The sequence below is a fragment of the Opisthorchis viverrini genome (genome assembly GCF_000715545.1).
Source record: "Opisthorchis viverrini unplaced genomic scaffold opera_v5_256, whole genome shotgun sequence".
Classification (NCBI taxonomy): Eukaryota; Metazoa; Platyhelminthes; class Trematoda; order Opisthorchiida; family Opisthorchiidae; genus Opisthorchis; species Opisthorchis viverrini.
The window spans coordinates 5,716-24,191 of record NW_008751912.1 but is presented as its reverse complement, the minus strand read 5'-3'; the positions used below and the strand labels follow the sequence as shown (position 1 = coordinate 24,191).

The 18,476-nt window shown below is 44.9% G+C and overlaps 1 protein-coding gene across 1 annotated transcript in view; it reads right to left on the bottom strand.

Annotated features, from left to right (window-relative positions):
* T265_14756 (hypothetical protein) overlaps positions 1 to 17,419 on the bottom strand; it is a gene marked incomplete at both ends in the record, with an annotated part of 28,590 nt that extends 11,171 nt beyond the window's left edge. The window contains 6 exons of the mRNA XM_009175098.1: positions 2,027 to 2,112; positions 3,163 to 3,543; positions 5,909 to 6,118; positions 8,561 to 8,869; positions 13,924 to 13,974; positions 16,887 to 17,419. Coding sequence (XP_009173362.1) covers positions 2,027 to 2,112; positions 3,163 to 3,543; positions 5,909 to 6,118; positions 8,561 to 8,869; positions 13,924 to 13,974; positions 16,887 to 17,417 — 1,568 coding nt within the window. The remainder of the gene's footprint in view (positions 1 to 2,026; positions 2,113 to 3,162; positions 3,544 to 5,908; positions 6,119 to 8,560; positions 8,870 to 13,923; positions 13,975 to 16,886) is intronic.
* Between the last annotated feature and the right edge of the window lie 1,057 nt (positions 17,420 to 18,476).

The window sequence follows — 18,476 nt, the reverse complement described above, 5'->3', positions numbered from 1 at the left end:
ATATCTGAGCTTTTAGCCTGTTGTAGAAGGGCACCTAGAGCGTCATAGAAACTGTCCTTGACAGATTCAGAGCTACAGTCAGTTGGGGGTAAGCAGAAACAATAAACAAGGTGCGATGAACCTCACTTCCTCTAGATTCCCTCACCGATGTTGCCAAACGAACCGCACAGAGGCGACTGTTTACGGGTATCCGATCAAGCAGAGACGCTTCCGCTCGTTCGTTCAATACAATACCCACCCCAGCATATCCAGCTGCAGCGGCCTCTGCATCACCAGAGGTGCGCAGTCTAAACCTGGAAGAGAGCGAGGGGGCAGTCAGTTCGATCACAGTACTTGCGTCCTGCGTCCTTGTTTCTGACAGACAACATACATCAATACAGAGGGAATCCAGCGTACGCGCAAGGTGGCTATTGAAGAATGTGTGATGCTCTCGCCTGAAGTAGCATACTTCAGGTCTCGGGAGATTCTACGAAATCTCTTTGGTCAGCCTCGCTATCTACTTGAAAGCCTGTTTCGATTAGCACGACAGACCACTGTAGCAGCCAAGTCTTTGTCGGACTTGTGCATAAAAATGCGCAGTTGTGGAATTGCGCTAACGCAAATGCGCTACGTCTCCGACTTGTACTCACTAGCGGTTGTAAAGAGAATCGTGCGTTCTCTTCCCTCGCCATTGCAGCACAAACAGGCTGAGGTGGCAGATAAGATATCGATGAGTGGCCGGGACCCAACGTTCACTGACTTGACGGAGTGTGTGAACACGAGCTCCAGGGTTGCACGGAGTCGGTTTGGGCAACTGGCTCGAGGACGTAAGACGCCCTCCTGTATCGCCAAGTTCTACCAACCAAGCCCCTAGACGGGATGGTCTCACTAATTGCCTAAGCAACACTAGGCCAGACGCGGACACTGGTCCAAGCGCCTGCCCATTATGTTCACAGCCGCATCCAACTTCCGGCTGCCAGCGCTTTCTATCTGTGGAAGTTCCTGATAGATGGAAATGCATACGGGGGCATAATGCATGCTTCGTCTGCTTAGGAAACTCCCACATGGCCACAGATTGCAATTTAGTTGTCCGATGATGCCAGTCGGGTTGTAGGGCACGACATCATGGGTTGTTGCATGCACCAAAACCCGGAAACAAAGCTGCGAATTTGTTTTGCTTTCCCGAGGGTTCTGGCGTTACGCGTCACTCGAAGGTACCGTTCGCCCGTTACATTACTCGACAGTAGCTACTCGTCCAAAACAAATGGTCCACTTGGACTACAAAAGTACGAACAGGGTGAACAAACAGGCTCCCACGTGAGACAGTTACACGTGCACAAAGTCGGCCACAAATGGCTGGATGACCTCAAGGCCAAATGAGTGAAGTCGTAAGGAAAAACCGCCAGTTCATATACACGTACTAAACACAAAAGTGGGGCGGGAGTTACAAATGGGGACAGGATAAACTTGGGGAATTCCAAGTGTCGATACACTTGTCATCAACAGTCTGTAAATCACACTGACCAACACAGTCATCACCATTACCAAACACAACAATAAAAACATCCTCGTCAACAGTAACGTTATCATCGTGGTCATACATGACGTGTATACGGATTGTACAATGATATCAGCTGCTACCCTACCTCTCATGTGTTTTCAGCAACGGCGTTTCGTGAATAAATTGGTTTTCATTACACAAAATCCCCAATCCGGGATCGGATCCACCATCCTTGGCGGCGAAGAAACTTGATGTTATCATGCTGGAAACTATTCACAAGGTTGCTGAGAACTCTTCGACAGTTCACGATCGGTTTCGCCCTTCTTGGGGCTCATCAAGTAGGCACAGTCCTTGAGTTTCCGTCAACCTTATGATCTACTTGAACCAAAATTTGACTGTTTTCGAGAAATACACTCATTTGCAAATCAATTTGGTTTTCACGAGAGACTCAACTGAATCTCTCGTTCAGTTGAGTCTCTCGTGAAAACCAAATTGATTTGCAAATGAGTGTATTTCTCGAAAACAGTCAAATTTAACATGACCAACTGACACCAGAAAACTTGCAAATGATATCCGCAAACATCACGACGCAAAGAAGAAAACAAATTATATTTGACCAGCATGCGAATCTTCTAAAAAATAAAATCAGATTAAATGAGACAATTGTAACAAGTGGACTGGAAGCTTCATAAAATACTGAAACTATCGAAACAGAGAACACATGCTGCTGTGTAATTTTAGTGCAGTGTAGCCTGACTTATAGAAGTAAGGACTGCACCGCTATCTAAAAAGCTGGTGAAAAGATGTGAGGCTGATCTGTTAAGTGAGCTAGGCTCAATCAGTTGGCTTAACGAATGCAACACAGTGATTAGCAGTGGGCAACACGTACGGTCAGAATTCGTGGGTGGAACGAATAGCACCAACGATTTGTTCAGTAAAATATTCATCAGAATACTTTAAGAGAATCTAGGAGAAGTCCTCAGATACAAGGCTGTGTCCAACACCAATGTCGAAACCTGGAGTGCTGGTTATGAAAAACGTTGCTTGCAAAAAAATACACCGAACGACCATCTCTCAAGCCCAATAGATAACACACGCATTTTGCGTCTACAAATCGTGACGCCACCGGAAGCACTGAAAGCAAACTGATAAGCTACAGACAAACGCACACGCTTGTATCACGACGTGCGCAATGGGAATTGAAAATTCGGTTAACTCGGAACAAATCGAAACGCCTCTACCATTTTTACTAATTTATTTTAAACTGGGGAAAACTAGTCATCACTTTTTTCCCGACGACGAGGGATCAGGCAGATCACTGTGATTCGTGTTTTGATAGATAGCCGATCAGTACGTGTTACGGTCGGCGTGTTGTACAGGCGGGAATTCACAAGCACAAACGGGTAATTTGGTTTTGGCTACAGCGGCGTCCGGGCTCAAAGGCAACAGACAGACAGACAGATGAATTGACGGATGATGGCACAATTAGTCTGGGAAGGCCTGAACTTAGAAAAATCCAAAATCAAATTCTTTACAAAATAGAGCTTAAAAGGAAAGACTGTTCAACAGCCGAATGGAGACTTTAGAATATACACAACTTTGTAAAAAAAAAAGGACAAACAGCACTGCGCTCAGAAGCAATTTGTGTTGACCTATGGTGATTAGAAACAAGGGAAACTTACAGCGAACTCTTCCACCAACTGCAAGTAGCGACTAATCAGATCGGTCCATTGATGGGGCTGAAGAAGGCAATGGGCGAAATCTGCGCACTTGGAGTTGCAGCATGGGTCACGAGTGGTGGTAACACTTTCTGTGTCTCCATGACCCGCTTTTTGGGGACTGACAGTGATGGTAGCTTCACAATTCGAAACGGTTTGCTGGTGGTTGTAGCCATTTGAGACTGGAAACGAATCATTACGTTGAATGGCCGTCAGTGGCACATGGGTCGGGGTGCACTGAGCGGACAATGTGGACAAGAGTCTTAGACAGGTACAGCGAGATTCATGGCCGATGGGAGGGTTTCGAACGGGAGTACTCGAGAGTGATCGAGATGTCAGGATAACCTGAAAACGGTATTTGGAGTAAAATACTAAGAGATATCGGTCAGTCATAACACACGAAAATGCAATGCAGAAAGAATGCTATGGTGGACTTCGAGCATGGTCACGGCAGCTGACCATCCAATCATCATCCCCGGCGTCGCCATCGGCTGTAAAAACCTCGTACTTGCCCCAGTACAGTTATAGCTGCCACAGTTTCGTTCATCGGTAATTTGGGAGGGTGAGGTAGGTAGCTATACATTGGAGGCGGCAGCTCATATAATCGATACGTAGACAGCGTTGAGAGTGGATGGTTTATTGGGGAGATCGGGAGGGGAGCTATGCATTGTGAACGACAGCTTGGTTGCATGCGCCACCTGATCACGTGATAGAGCCAGCGCAACCTATGGAGTGAACTCAGTTCATCTATCGTGGGCGAGTTATTTCCTCCGAAAACCATTCGATGTACTTCAGCATTACTGATTCGGTGTTCACACCAGACTCGGCAATGCTCCGAAAACATCGGTGGTCAGACACTGAGTCTTTTGACGACCTCAGCGTGCAGTGGCCAGGTTTCTGACCCGTATGATAATATGGAGTGTACTGCAGCATTGCAAACTAGATCTTTGACGGATAAGGTGATGCCACGCTTACGCCAAACAGGTGCACGAAAGCTGTTCTGCGAACATCGTCTTTGGCTAGACCAACGAGACTTATACAGCTGCCCAGGTAGGTGAATGTGTCTACTACCTCAAACGGCTCATCCGCAAACATGAGGTTGGGTTTCTAGCCCACTTAGTCTTGCAGCAGCACTTTACACATTGCAGGCGTGAAGTATGTCAAACCGTGAGGCGTAATTATTAAGATTATTTATTATTATTTGCATTACCACGGAGTCAGATCTATGAAGAGCTATGTAGTCTTCATACTCGATATCTGTGAGCGAATGCCCTACGAGCATTTCGACCTCACAAGCATTAAAGGTTGATAGTGAGTTTTCCGTAATCATATCAACGAAAGAGGATGGCCCTATGTCACTTGATGTAGTGAACTAAGGCGAGAGCTTCTCTCCTTCACAAGTCCACAGGAGTTGGCCTAGAGCGCCTCGCCTTAGGTCAAGAATTTACGGGGACACCTTTGTTCTATAAAGATTGTCACAAAGCCTGACGTTCACAGAGTCAAAGGCAGGGGCAAGTCAAGGAAGACAACTATTGTTGGGTGCTGGAAGCGGTGTCACTGTTCCAGAATCTGTCAGAGAGTAAAGATCTGATCGATTGAAGCCACCTTGATGCCACAGCTACCAGGCTGATATCACGATGGTTTTTATACGGCGTCCGCGTACCTTTTTTGAAGAAAGGAATGACCCGCGACATCTCCCCCCTCTACAAGAACTTTCTGTTCACCCCAAATCACATCAGTCAGTCTGATCGGATGGACCACCAGGAATTCTCCGCCTACTCTGAAGACGGCTGGATACAGACCGCCCTGTCCTGGTGTCTTCCCACGTTCCAGCACGGATATTTCCCACTTTATTTCTGACGGGCGATTGAGGTTTACATCCCATTAGCTCGTATGAACTGTCTGAGGAGGCTGTGATACAGGGGCCAGCCAAACCACTCTTCGGAGTCTTTGGCCCATCTTTGCAGTGGGAATTTTTATCAGTGAATTCATGAGTCGTTGAATTCCCATGACCAGTCGATAATATCAACTGTTGTGGGGCACGGCTGTTTCCGGTAGCGAAAGCGTTATCCATCTGTGGGCTTTCGATAAAGATAAACGTATTTTTCTTGTGGTACACATCTGGCTTATACATTTCAAGCAAGTAAATCTGTTTACACATGAATCGGACGTGTAGTCTAATGATGACCTAATTGGTTCAGGACACATTAAGTGGATACAACCCATAAGGCTACCACGGACCGAGGCACCCACTACTCTAGTGTATAACTTATAGCTACAACATAGTACACCGGACGCATATCTCGAATAGGGTAAACAGTCGGCGGCGAATACAACGGTATAGCTTGTTACTAATAACCGGGAGGTCAGGGGTTCGAGTCTAGTGAGATTAGTGAGATGTGTACTGTCAACGACTCCAAACAAGGGTGCAACAACTCTACAAAGTCTCTCCTCTTTTCACTTGCAAGATAAAACCTAATAAATACAAGGCATCCTGAACTCGGAAACACACTCAAGAACGGAAAAGTCGGAAGTTCACTGGCAGTTTGCGGCGCATTGTGAAGGAAGGATAGGTCAAAGTTTTGACGGATAAATCGATCGAGTAATGATCACTCCAGATAAACAGCATGGGCGCTTACTATTTCTCCTGGATGCCCTTAAATATTTCAGCCCTAATTTTCAAAAAAAGACTGAAAGAGTTCAAACTCACACGAACTTCATTGAAAAACGGATAAAAGAGCCTAGGGGAACGATCAGGTTGGAGGTTGGACGCAAGTTTTGGAGAATTCGAATCGGAGCCAGATCTCTTAACGTTATCCTTAGGATCTGGACTGATTGCCCAACGACAGTAGCACGGGACCCGAAAACGCCGCAAAGATACCACGTGATTGACTGACTGTGTCATCGAAAGCCAGGCATTCTAAAATACTAAGAGATATCGGTCAGTCATAACACACGAAAATGCAATGCAGAAAGAATGCTATGGTGGACTTCGAGCATGGTCACGGCAGCTGACCATCCAATCATCATCCCCGGCGTCGCCATCGGCTGTAAAAACCTCGTACTTGCCCCAGTACAGTTATAGCTGCCACAGTTTCGTTCATCGGTAATTTGGGAGGGTGAGGTAGGTAGCTATACATTGGAGGCGGCAGCTCATATAATCGATACGTAGACAGCGTTGAGAGTGGATGGTTTATTGGGGAGATCGGGAGGGGAGCTATGCATTGTGAACGACAGCTTGGTTGCATGCGCCACCTGATCACGTGATAGAGCCAGCGCAACCTATGGAGTGAACTCAGTTCATCTATCGTGGGCGAGTTATTTCCTCCGAAAACCATTCGATGTACTTCAGCATTACTGATTCGGTGTTCACACCAGACTCGGCAATGCTCCGAAGACATCGGTGGTCAGACACTGAGTCTTTTGACGACCTCAGCGTGCAGTGGCCAGGTTTCTGACCCGTATGATAATATGGAGTGTACTGCAGCATTGCAAACTAGATCTTTGACGGATAAGGTGATGCCACGCTTACGCCAAACAGGTGCACGAAAGCTGTTCTGCGAACATCGTCTTTGGCTAGACCAACGAGACTTATACAGCTGCCCAGGTAGGTGAATGTGTCTACTACCTCAAACGGCTCATCCGCAAACATGAGGTTGGGTTTCTAGCCCACTTAGTCTTGCAGCAGCACTTTACACATTGCAGGCGTGAAGTATGTCAAACCGTGAGGCGTAATTATTAAGATTATTTATTATTATTTGCATTACCACGGAGTCAGATCTATGAAGAGCTATGTAGTCTTCATACTCGATATCTGTGAGCGAATGCCCTACGAGCATTTCGACCTCACAAGCATTAAAGGTTGATAGTGAGTTTTCCGTAATCATATCAACGATAAGAAGAGCTGAAAGAGGATGGCGTTGCCCTATGTCACTTGATGTAGTGAACTAAGGCGAGAGCTTCTCTCCTTCACAAGTCCACAGGAGTTGGCCTAGAGCGCCTTATGGAGGGTCAAGAATTTACGGGGACACCTTTGTTCTATAAAGATTGTCACAAAGCCTGACGTTCACAGAGTCAAAGGCAGGGGCAAGTCAAGGAAGACAACTATTGTTGGGTGCTGGAAGCGGTGTCACTGTTCCAGAATCTGTCAGAGAGTAAAGATCTGATCGATAGGTCGTCTTGTAGGACGGAACCCAGCTTGATTTTCTATCTTCCTTATGTTCAGTAAACCTTCAAAGCATAGAACCTGAAGCCACCTTTGATGCCACAGCTACCAGGCTGATATCACGATGGTTTTTATACGGCGTCCGCGTACCTTTTTTGAAGAAAGGAATGACCGTCGACATCTCCCCCCTCTACAAGAACTTTCTGTTCACCCCAAATCACATCAGTCAGTCTGATCGGATGGACCACCAGGAATTCTCCGCCTACTCTGAAGACGGCTGGATACAGACCGCCCTGTCCTGGTGTCTTCCCACGTTCCAGCACGGATATTTCCCACTTTATTTCTGACGGGCGATTGAGGTTTACATCCCATTAGCTCGTATGAACTGTCTGAGGAGGCTGTGATACAGGGGCCAGCCAAACCACTCTTCGGAGTCTTTGGCCCATCTTTGCAGTGGGAATTTTTATCAGTGAATTCATGAGTCGTTGAATTCCCATGACCAGTCGATAATATCAACTGTTGTGGGGCACGGCTGTTTCCGGTAGCGAAAGCGTTATCCATCTGTGGGCTTTCGATAAAGATAAACGTATTTTTCTTGTGGTACACATCTGGCTTATACATTTCAAGCAAGTAAATCTGTTTACACATGAATCGGACGTGTAGTCTAATGATGACCTAATTGGTTCAGGACACATTAAGTGGATACAACCCATAAGGCTACCACGGACCGAGGCGCCCACTACTCTAGTGTATAACTTATAGCTACAACATAGTACACCGGACGCATATCCCGAATAGGGTAAACAGTCGGCGGCGAATACAACGGTATAGCTTGTTACTAATAACCGGGAGGTCAGGGGTTCGAGTCTAGTGAGATTAGTGAGATGTGTACTGTCAACGACTCCAAACAAGGGTGCAACAACTCTACAAAGTCTCTCCTCTTTTCACTTGCAAGATAAAACCTAATAAATACAAGGCATCCTGAACTCGGAAACACACTCAAGAACGGAAAAGTCGGAAGTTCACTGGCAGTTTGCGGCGCATTGTGAAGGAAGGATAGGTCAAAGTTTTGACGGATAAATCGATCGAGTAATGATCACTCCAGATAAACAGCATGGGCGCTTACTATTTCTCCTGGATGCCCTTAAATATTTCAGCCCTAATTTTCAAAAAAAGACTGAAAGAGTTCAAACTCACACGAACTTCATTGAAAAACGGATAAAAGAGCCTAGGGGAACGATCAGGTTGGAGGTTGGACGCAAGTTTTGGAGAATTCGAATCGGAGCCAGATCTCTTAACGTTATCCTTAGGATCTGGACTGATTGCCCAACGACAGTAGCACGGGACCCGAAAACGCCGCAAAGATACCACGTGATTGACTGACTGTGTCATCGAAAGCCAGGCATTCCTGGGAGAAACTTGTGCGGGAGAAGACGGCGGTAGAACAGAAAGTGGCCCGTTACCAAGCTTCAGAGATAGAATTGGATGCAGTGTCGTTGGTTGTTCCTGTGTGGAAAGAACAAGAAGAAAGTGAGGTGGGTGAGCCGGATCCTCAGGCAGTTGGTGGTCAGAAAATGTGAAAGGGTGATTGTATAGACTTTCCGTGTGAGGCCGTGGTGGGATTGGGATGATCGGCTTCCGTATCACAGTGCACTACGAGTAACAAGTAACATGGTTGTATTTGAAGCATACACTCAAGTGAGTCACAGCATTTTCACCCAGTAGTTCACGGCCAGCAAGACCGTGCGTACACCTAACAGTTTACGACAGCTCAAAACCGGCTGTAGCCACACTCGTGGCACGATAATATTAAGAAAAACATTTCAAGGGACTCATAAAATACCGATGCAACCAATAATGATTCATGGAAGGACTGGGATATTTCAAAAAAGTGGAAAGCGAAAACCTACCTGTCACATAGATCATCATCTGAGAAACAACCAACTAAGATGAAAGATTTTTGTATTTTTCACTAGTTTATCAATGAAGGCAGCAAGAGTCCATGGGAAGCATGGAAAACTGCGTGAAACAAAATCGTTGCTGTCGTAGACACCACATAGTGACAACTCGAATGGCAGAGAGAGAGCAATGGAGGCAGCAAGAGTCCGTGGGAAGCATGGAAAACTGCGTGAAACAAAAAAAATCGTTGCGTAGACACCACATAGTGACAACTCGAATGGCAGAGAGAGAGGCTAAAGGAAAAGGCGATGCTAAGCAGTCGGCTAAAACAGTAATTAGTACCGTCAGAGATAAGTAACGCTCGGTTATACGACCTAGGTTAAAGGAAAAGGCAATGCTAAGCAGTCCGCTAAAACAGTAATTAGTACTGTCAAAGAGATAAGTAACGCTCGGTTATACGACCTGTTCATTATGTTTATTGTTAAGAACAGGGGAGACCTCACTCAAGGCCATGGTTCCTGGGTTGTTGCAATTTGTGGCATCAGTAAGCCGACTCGTCTTCCTACAAAATTAACCCGGTAACTAAGAGCTTACAACAGTACGCAAGGTAGAGGATATTAGGCAATAGTTCAGGAGAACGATATTTCGCGCGATAATCTGTCTTGGTACCACATACACTAAGCGGTCACGACAGCCCCATATATTTTCACAACAAACGAGTAAAATGGCTGTTAGAAACTTGTTTCTTCATGCTGATAAATTTGTGCTATACGGGCCGCTATAATTACAACTCTGAAATTGCAGTGCCCCCCTCACGATTGAATTGTGGAAAGACAGATAAATTCCACCCTCAACCAATGTGTGGAAAAGGCGAAGGCACCAGATTTTATTAAGGGCGAACAATCAAACCGACAACTAACATTTGATCAGTTTAGACCAGTTTTGGAGTTTGAGGGGCCTGAAATTTGATTCGATATTTTCCGAGTCGCATGAAAATCCACAACACTCTACAAAATCGGGTGGATAAAACTGTGACTTGGGCAGTCCGATCGCTTGAAACTTGAAACTCGGATAGTTAGAAGTGGCTCCAGAAAAGACAGCATTCTTAGCCGTGCCATGAGTTTATTCTGACCCGAACCGGTCATTTGGGCTACTGGCGAGAAACGCAGCCTTACCTAGTTACTATGTTCTACTGGTAACCTGTACGTATGTATTAGCGTGAATGTTAGATTTGATGTGAAAGGGAACCGACACCTCAGAGGCAAACTGACAAGCTCACTCCTTACCCCAACAAATTACTGTTATGTCAATTTCCGTCAGCATGATATGAATATGTTTTCTACATCAGAAAGACGGTGATGGTCCAGTCATACTCTACAGAAAGACGAGCTGTTGCCTATCCAACATCTTTTATTCTTCCTATGAGAAATAAACTTGTACACAACAGTGGAAACACATAGTGAAAATGGACCAGCTACTTGGAGCATTGGAAGCGTAGCCAAAAAGTAGTCTTGAATGTGGTTCGGTTCTGGATAGAACACAGTATATAGTCGAGTGAGAAAACAGGTAGGTCGTTGGAGTATGCACACTTCCGTATAGTTGAATATTCGTGGTGTGAAAAGTGCATGATCAGTGGACTAGTCAATACAAGTACGCTAAATAAATTCTGTTGTACACTATAAAAACCTGGGTGTCCTGCCTGCAGCACACAGAGCCATCGCATGATTGCATCGCACTATCGACGCTGGGCGAGGAAGAGTAACTACCATTCAGATCGAAAAAAGCAAAGTCGAGGTTAACGGAGCGACACCAATAAAAGACATGGATGTTTTCGATGGTATCCGAATATCAAATGATGTTGGGACTCTCACACATTAAAGCCGGTTTACTACTTTTCGTGAAGATGAACTTTGCGGAGCAGAACAGTTGTTTGGAGAATTGCTTGCTTCAGAAAATGGTGTCTTTCTCAATTTAAAGACGATGAGAGACATCTTCAGAACTTTATCCCCAACAGGATTCTCTACCGGAAAAAGATATCAAACCGATGTCTGTAGAGTTTATTTCACAGTTCCTAAAGCACCACGTTTACAGCTTGTCCGGATTGTGGACGGAAGCCAATTTGAACGCACCCATGTGGATTTCGAACTCGGGTGGTCAACATAGTGATCCACGGTCCTGTCCGTTTGGTCGGCCTGGCAGTCCTACGGAATATGTCAAGTTTAGAACATAGTGGGAAGTGAAATAAGAATAGGCTTGAAATTTTTTGGACAGGGAAAAGACCTCATATGAATGGACTACTATTCCCTGACTTCCATTCGGCGAATTCCAACAATGGAATTATGTGAAGTCATGCCTCTGGATCTATGTAGTAAGTACCCGGTAGACAGATAACCTTCACGTGAAGGTAGTAAAAAGGACTGCCTGGTTATTTCCCATTGGGATCTTCCTATATAAGTTCATCTTCTTGGATTTCGCGAAAATATATGAGGGTTTTATTGCAACATCATCTCAGATGAGAAAGGTGTCATCCGCTTCTTCCTAGTTGTTTTTGAAAGATCCAATCAGGTATGGGTTACGCAATCACAGAAGACTCGAACGAGATTTTACACACTAGTGGTGAGATGACGAGTGATTATCCAGAGGAAAGAATGGTTGAATGAGTAGACTGATGGTCAACCAGACAAGCCTTTTAATCTAAGTATGTTCTGTCTATCTAGGGCAAATAGGAGTACGTTCTCCCAATAATCCAGAACCACCAAAAATGGGGACCGTATTCGCATCCGTTGTTGGACAAGTAATCAATGAGTTTGGATGCTTCATTCAGCCCACTGACAATCATAAAGCGGGAGCCCATCCATGTTATTGATCGGGGTAGTCTCGTTCACTCCACCCACGATCGATCGGCTGGAACCATCAGAATTACTAATCAAACACAGGCTTCAATACGTCCATGCGCTAGCGCTCAATAGATTTTGGTCAATTCAGTACGTAGGCAGTTAGAAGTTGGTTAGTTCTGTTTAGTCACTATCTAGGACACTACGACATAGCTCCTACCCGATTGTTCTCATGGTCACTGGAGATGTCCCTCTGACTGCTGAGGAAAATTTGCAAACAGCTAAGTTAGAGAGAGACAGACCAGCAGCCCCTTGCTTAACAACTAACAAATGCAACCGGGCTACCAATAGTTTGAACACTGTCAAAATTTGATTTCCCTCTGGGATTCTCGAAAATTCCTAAACACACGTCCTGACAGAAAATTTGATTTCCCTCTGGGATTAGCGATGTAATACTCGAAAATTCCTAAACACACGTCCTGACATCTGGTTTCAAAAGTTGTACACTTACTAAAATTTGGAGATATAAATTCCGCAGAACGATGGTGCGCAAAGTGAAATTTGTCAGGAGGAAAAAAATCAAAGCTGAGCACGGAAGCAGTAATGTCATAATTACGATCGAATAAACGTGAACCAAAACGCGACAATTCTGACATCAGAATATGGGCACGTACGCCGACGGGTTGTCGCATAAAGCATGAAGTGAATCCACATAGTAAATGCGCATTCACGTACTCTGAGCCATTAAAACGGCCAAACAGAAGTTCAAACAAACAGAAAAACGATCAGCTAAAAAACATGGCTTCTAACAATGTCGCCGATTCATAAGAAATGCTACGACCAGTGAAGTTACGAGTGGGCGGATTTGGTGTGTTTCTCTATGAGAGCACCATCCAAAGGCTTAGGATTCTGAAGTGTCCAAAAGTGGTTTATTTTGAGACGCCTGAAATAGACAACCGGATTGTTCGACCGTCCTACTCGCCGCTTCCGACCGAGCTTTGTTTGGATGTGACGACATCCGCTTAATGAGTTCTTTTTTAATGAAGTGAGTTTAGTAACCCCCTCACCCCCTGGTAGTTTTTACGGAGTTGTTAAACCCTAATCACGATGAGACTAAAACAAAGGAGAAACAAGACGATTTGCAGCTCAAAAAATAACAAGAGAGCATAAAAGGGATCGATGGACAGTTTGGCAGTGTATAAAGACTCCAAAAACAGACAACTTCATCTAGAAAGCTGGTTCAAGATGTGAATGCGCCCGATAATCTAAGTTCCTGGATCGGATGAACAAACCCACTAGGCTCGGGTTAAATATCTACCACCAAAGGGATGTCGCAGGTGAACCCAGGCCATAGACTTCTCTGAGCCTATTTCTACGAATCAAACGCAATTCAGAGTGTTGTCTATCCGACAGAGAGAAAAACTAAGATCAAACGGCATGTTATTAGAAGAAGCTGACTTTCTGTTCCACAAACTTCAAAATTTTCCGAATTCGACTTGGGACAGCCTGCATTAAAAAGGACCAAGCGTCACGTGCAAAGGAATCTAGTACAACCGATTTTCCGATTTTGTCAAACAGATACTTGAAAGGAAGCTTATTAGGATGTTCAAACGACATTTGCTGTCAGCTATTTTCATTTAGGCTTCACCAGATAATCTAAAGCGCCACACAGGTCCGTTCGTGGGCACCACATTGTCAAGTGATCCCCACTGCTCCGGAAATTAGTGCTGCAAAGGCACCGTCTATAATTGATGGACATCTGCAGCGTCTCCTGTTCAACCCAAGACGACCACCCAAATAAGCCTCAGCAACACTTTGTCCACCTACCTTAATGCTTATGCCACCAACAACCACAACGAGATCTGAGCTTTTAGTAGGCTGTAAAAAGACACTAAGAGCATCGTAGAAATTGCTTTTGGCGGATCCAGAGCGTTGGGGCGTAGGTATACAATAAACAGGGTGTGATGGACCTCATTTTCTCGAGATTCTCTCAAAGACTTTGACAAACGAATCTTTCAGAGGCGACTACCAATGGATACCTAGTCAAGTAAAGACGCCCTTTCTCGGTCGCTCAATCCAATTCCTACCCCCGGGATATCCAGCCGCAGCAGCCACCGCATCACCAGAGGTGCGCAGCTGGAACCTAGAAGAGAGCGGGGGGCCAGTCAGATCATGTCTTAAGGATATGATATTATCCCTCAATAACGTTATCCGTCAAGCTATACTATGGTTACAACCTAGAAGAGGGGGGCCAGTCAGATCATGTCTTAAGGATATGATATTATCCCTCAATAACGTTATCCGTCAAGCTATACTATGGTTACATTCACTATACACCCAAATATAGGTACGGAATCCAGCTTCGAAGGCAAGTGCGGGTATTCCTCACGTGTTTCCATTGAGTTGATTGCATTGTGCAACAAACTTGTGCACTTATTTTTCGAAATTTTCAAATCACCTGATTTCTTGCAAATTTGCCACACCAGCTGAGGTGGTTTGACCAGCAAGCAGACAAAGCTGATGAGTGATTGGCATGGAGCCCAGCCCGGCATTCGTAACACCGCTTACATTTTCAGCAAGTCGATTAGCAAATCGCTTATCCCTTCGCACCTTTTCTGTGCAGGATACCCAGAGGTATAACTGGTTAACAGTGTTCGGGAGGCGTATGAATAAAGACTTAGCACAACGATTAGGTTCACTGAGAACCAAAACAAGTCCCTTATGTACCCTATGCACAGCTAGATCATTCATCAAACTGTCAGAGCATCACCTACAGTCAGTTGTGTTAATCCTTATAAAAACGAACATATCGAGAAGCGAATAAGTTTATCTACTAGGTTTGGGTTTACTTGAGTTTGCCAGAAGATCGATAGCAGTTGGACTATCTGCCTTATTGCCCAACTGCCATCGACCGACTTAGCGATGGGCAAGTTGAATAACAAGGCGGACTAATATGGTTGAGTTTGTGCCGTAAACACATCAGTGATTCTGGAGATCGGCATGAGTGTAAAAACTATTGATTCGCTCCGAAGCGGGATGAAAGTAGATGTGCATATCAGTCGTGATTAAACACACTTGGTTAGGGTGGGTTATCGTGGAACAACTGTGGGTAATCTTCAGCTTCTCACGGATCGGAAGGGTAAGGCAAAGGAGTTCGTCGACTTACAAGCTAATTAGGCAGCGGTGACGTAAATCGGCTCCCACTAAGGAACAGAACTGCAATCGATTGGTCGCTCCACCGAAAAATTTTCTTGTAATAAATCATCGGGTGATGAATTGATCCAGTGATAAACTGTCCCGCCATAAATTAGCCAACAATGAACTGAACGCGATAAATCGATCTTTCGCTTTGCTGGACAAATATCAGATTAACCACGCAATGATTGTCAAAAGTATAGGAAAAGAAACTTCCAAGGGACTGGAATTACATTACATCAGTTTCCTCAATTCACGCCCTACAGAGCTGTCAAAGACGGTAACCATGAGAGCTTCAGAACACAATTCAATTCCGGAGAATACGTACAGCTATTGCAGCGAAACTAAATGCTGTCTTCAATCGATTGGAAAATGTTTGGAACCGATTGAGAAGTCATCATTTCAGAAGAGCTTGGTAAAAACTACCGATTGTTTACCAAGCTCTTCTGAAATAAATGCTGTCTTGATATGCGATTATGAACCGGAATACAGCTGCTCATGATGAAATCCCCTTCAGCCTATTCAGCACAATCTGCTTTTATCACAGTGATGAATACACATACAGAGCAGTGCAAACTTTTCAAAATCATTACCTTTGTTCGGCGCAACACTGAAAACCTGACGTCAGACAGTGTTCTCATTGACCATTGTGCATCGAGTAACGAGCGTCATGAGCAATTGACTTGTGTTTCCCGAGAAGCTTAGGCAAATTTTCTGCAGCCGGGGGCTGATTTTAGAAGGGCGTTTTGGCTATTTCAAATGTGGTATATCTCCCGTTGGATAGATTGGAAGGTAAAAGTAGAAGGGGGTAACATGGAAAACTAGACTGCTCTAATAAACTATTGAAATCCAAACACGAGCGTTCTGAAGTGCGGTAGAAGGCAACAAACCACTAGGTAACGAAGAGGAATAAAACAAGGGGTGGTCAAGCAAGACAATGTGAGGGTCAAAGTTGGAGAGGTTACACAAATCCCTTAGATCTTGAGGCCAATGGAAGTTGGAGTAAGGGCAGAACGGAAAGCCAGCTGAGCCAGCATGACAACCTGGTTGACGTCCGATTTTCTGTGCGGGGCTAACCGGCCAAAGTTTTTTTCGACGGAAATTAGGAGCAGACACATACAATACAAGGGATAAAGGGGGTGGACGGAAGAGAGAACACCGCTGAACTGCATCAGTTATGGTAAAAGTCCAAGAAGGACTTCCCGCTCGCACACGCAACCGAAACGCCTTTAGGTTCACACATAGATACAGAGGAGAGAACACTATTGGACCACTCTAAAATAAATCCCAGGTTGTTTTCAAAATAATCACGTAACAGCCAAACGAGTCTTTGAAACGGTTTAAAACGAAAAAGGTATGAAATCAACGTAATTTGGTTCTGCCAACATCTGGGTTCTTTACAGCATGTTGCAATCCATTTTTCCAGTGCATCTCAACTCCAAAACGAATCTAGTTAGTGGCCGACCGATTCAAACATGGTTTGACGGACTCGTAACAACTGATCGCACTCACTTCAGACATTTCACCGAACATCACAGAACAAACGAATACTACCCGACACCTGTCTGTAATAAGATACAGTAGGATGAACTTACTGTGGTGGACGAGGAATGCCGCAAGAGCATCATGCTTGTAGTCAATAAAGGTGCCCAATGGTAGAACTGAATTGGGTCTACCGCATCCAGTCCGAGCAGCGGAGAGTTGTTCGGTAAGTGAGCAGACGATGAAAGCAGACTGTCAGAAGGCAAACTGGATTTCTTCGTCACTCCCAAGTGATGCTGTAAGATCACAGTGGCTAATCCAAGTGGTAGCGGTGTTAGCAAATGTGTTGGGCGGAGGGTTTCAAGTAGACGATGCTGATGCAACTTCTTTACCAGCACTTCCAAATCGACTGGATCGAAGCCAATATCCTGCGACTGATTGTTGCGTTCATCCATTGCATGGCACCAATCACATTCTGCTGAACTTGTTTGTCGAAGTGGTAAATCCTGAGCTGCAAGCTCCATCGAACGTGAAAATTCGTCACTCTGGTTTAGCCCCAACAGTAACCACGGATTAATCTCACGGGAACGCGAACAGTAGGCTCGATCGAGTTGCTCCGAGATGGTGGACACCAAAGATGTGTAGGCTGAGGGTGAGGAAAAGAAGAGACGTGTAGTTCCGATGGAAAGACTACAAAAGAATGTGTCCTTCACAATTCTATTATTCTAATGGACACCAAAGTTGTGTAGGCTGAGGGTGAGGAAACGAAGAGACGTGTAGTTCCGATAGAAAGACCACGAAAGAGCATTGCATACACGTGAATGTGTCCTTCACAATTCTATTATTCTATTCAATTATCAAACATGGTCAAGATTACAAACTCCACCGTGTGTACGTGTCCATAGATTTCCATGGCTCCACCTAGACAGCCCCATTAGTCAAATGACGAGGCGACTGCCTTGGCAGAAAGGACAACAAGATTAAACAACTAGTTCTGTTTTAGCTCACCTCGATTTTGGCGCGTATAATCCTAACAGTTTTTGGGGCTTCTTTCAGAGTGCGGAGGGGGGATGTCAATTATTCAGAACTAGACTATTTTTCTAAACGGTTCGAGACAGCACGAACTTACAGGCCGAACCCGAACGTGGCTCCAACCCAACTTCAGCATCTCGACCGCTCCTGTCTAAGCTTAGGAATCTTGACAGTATCTCACCCGTCATGCTTCCTTCCGATGGCATGGCACCGGAAGGGTACTGTAACTGAACCATTTAAGTATTTTTCATCCCACATCAAAGACAATTGAAATACGTATTCTCAAACCTAAGCTTTGTATGTTGAAGCACTTTTTGTGAGTATTGAATCCAACTCTGTTCAAAAGCCCACCAGAAATTAAGGGACTACTGATCATAGGAGAAAACTGATTTAAGTGAAGTTTGAGCTTGAGATACAGACCAGATAACCACCACGAAGCCTTGTGCTAATCCGAGTTGACTACAGAAAAGCGCACTTGCAAAACATTATCTTTCCGGAACCCCAATCTTGTTAAGATGTTCGCACAATTTTTGTAAGATATCATGGCAGACCCCACTGAAACCTAAGAATATCACTACTGATGCGCAGATGACTCGATATCAAGCTAATGTGTCCGAACAGTACCAGATAGCTCAGGTTTTCGGGACACCGTAATATGATACTGAATCATC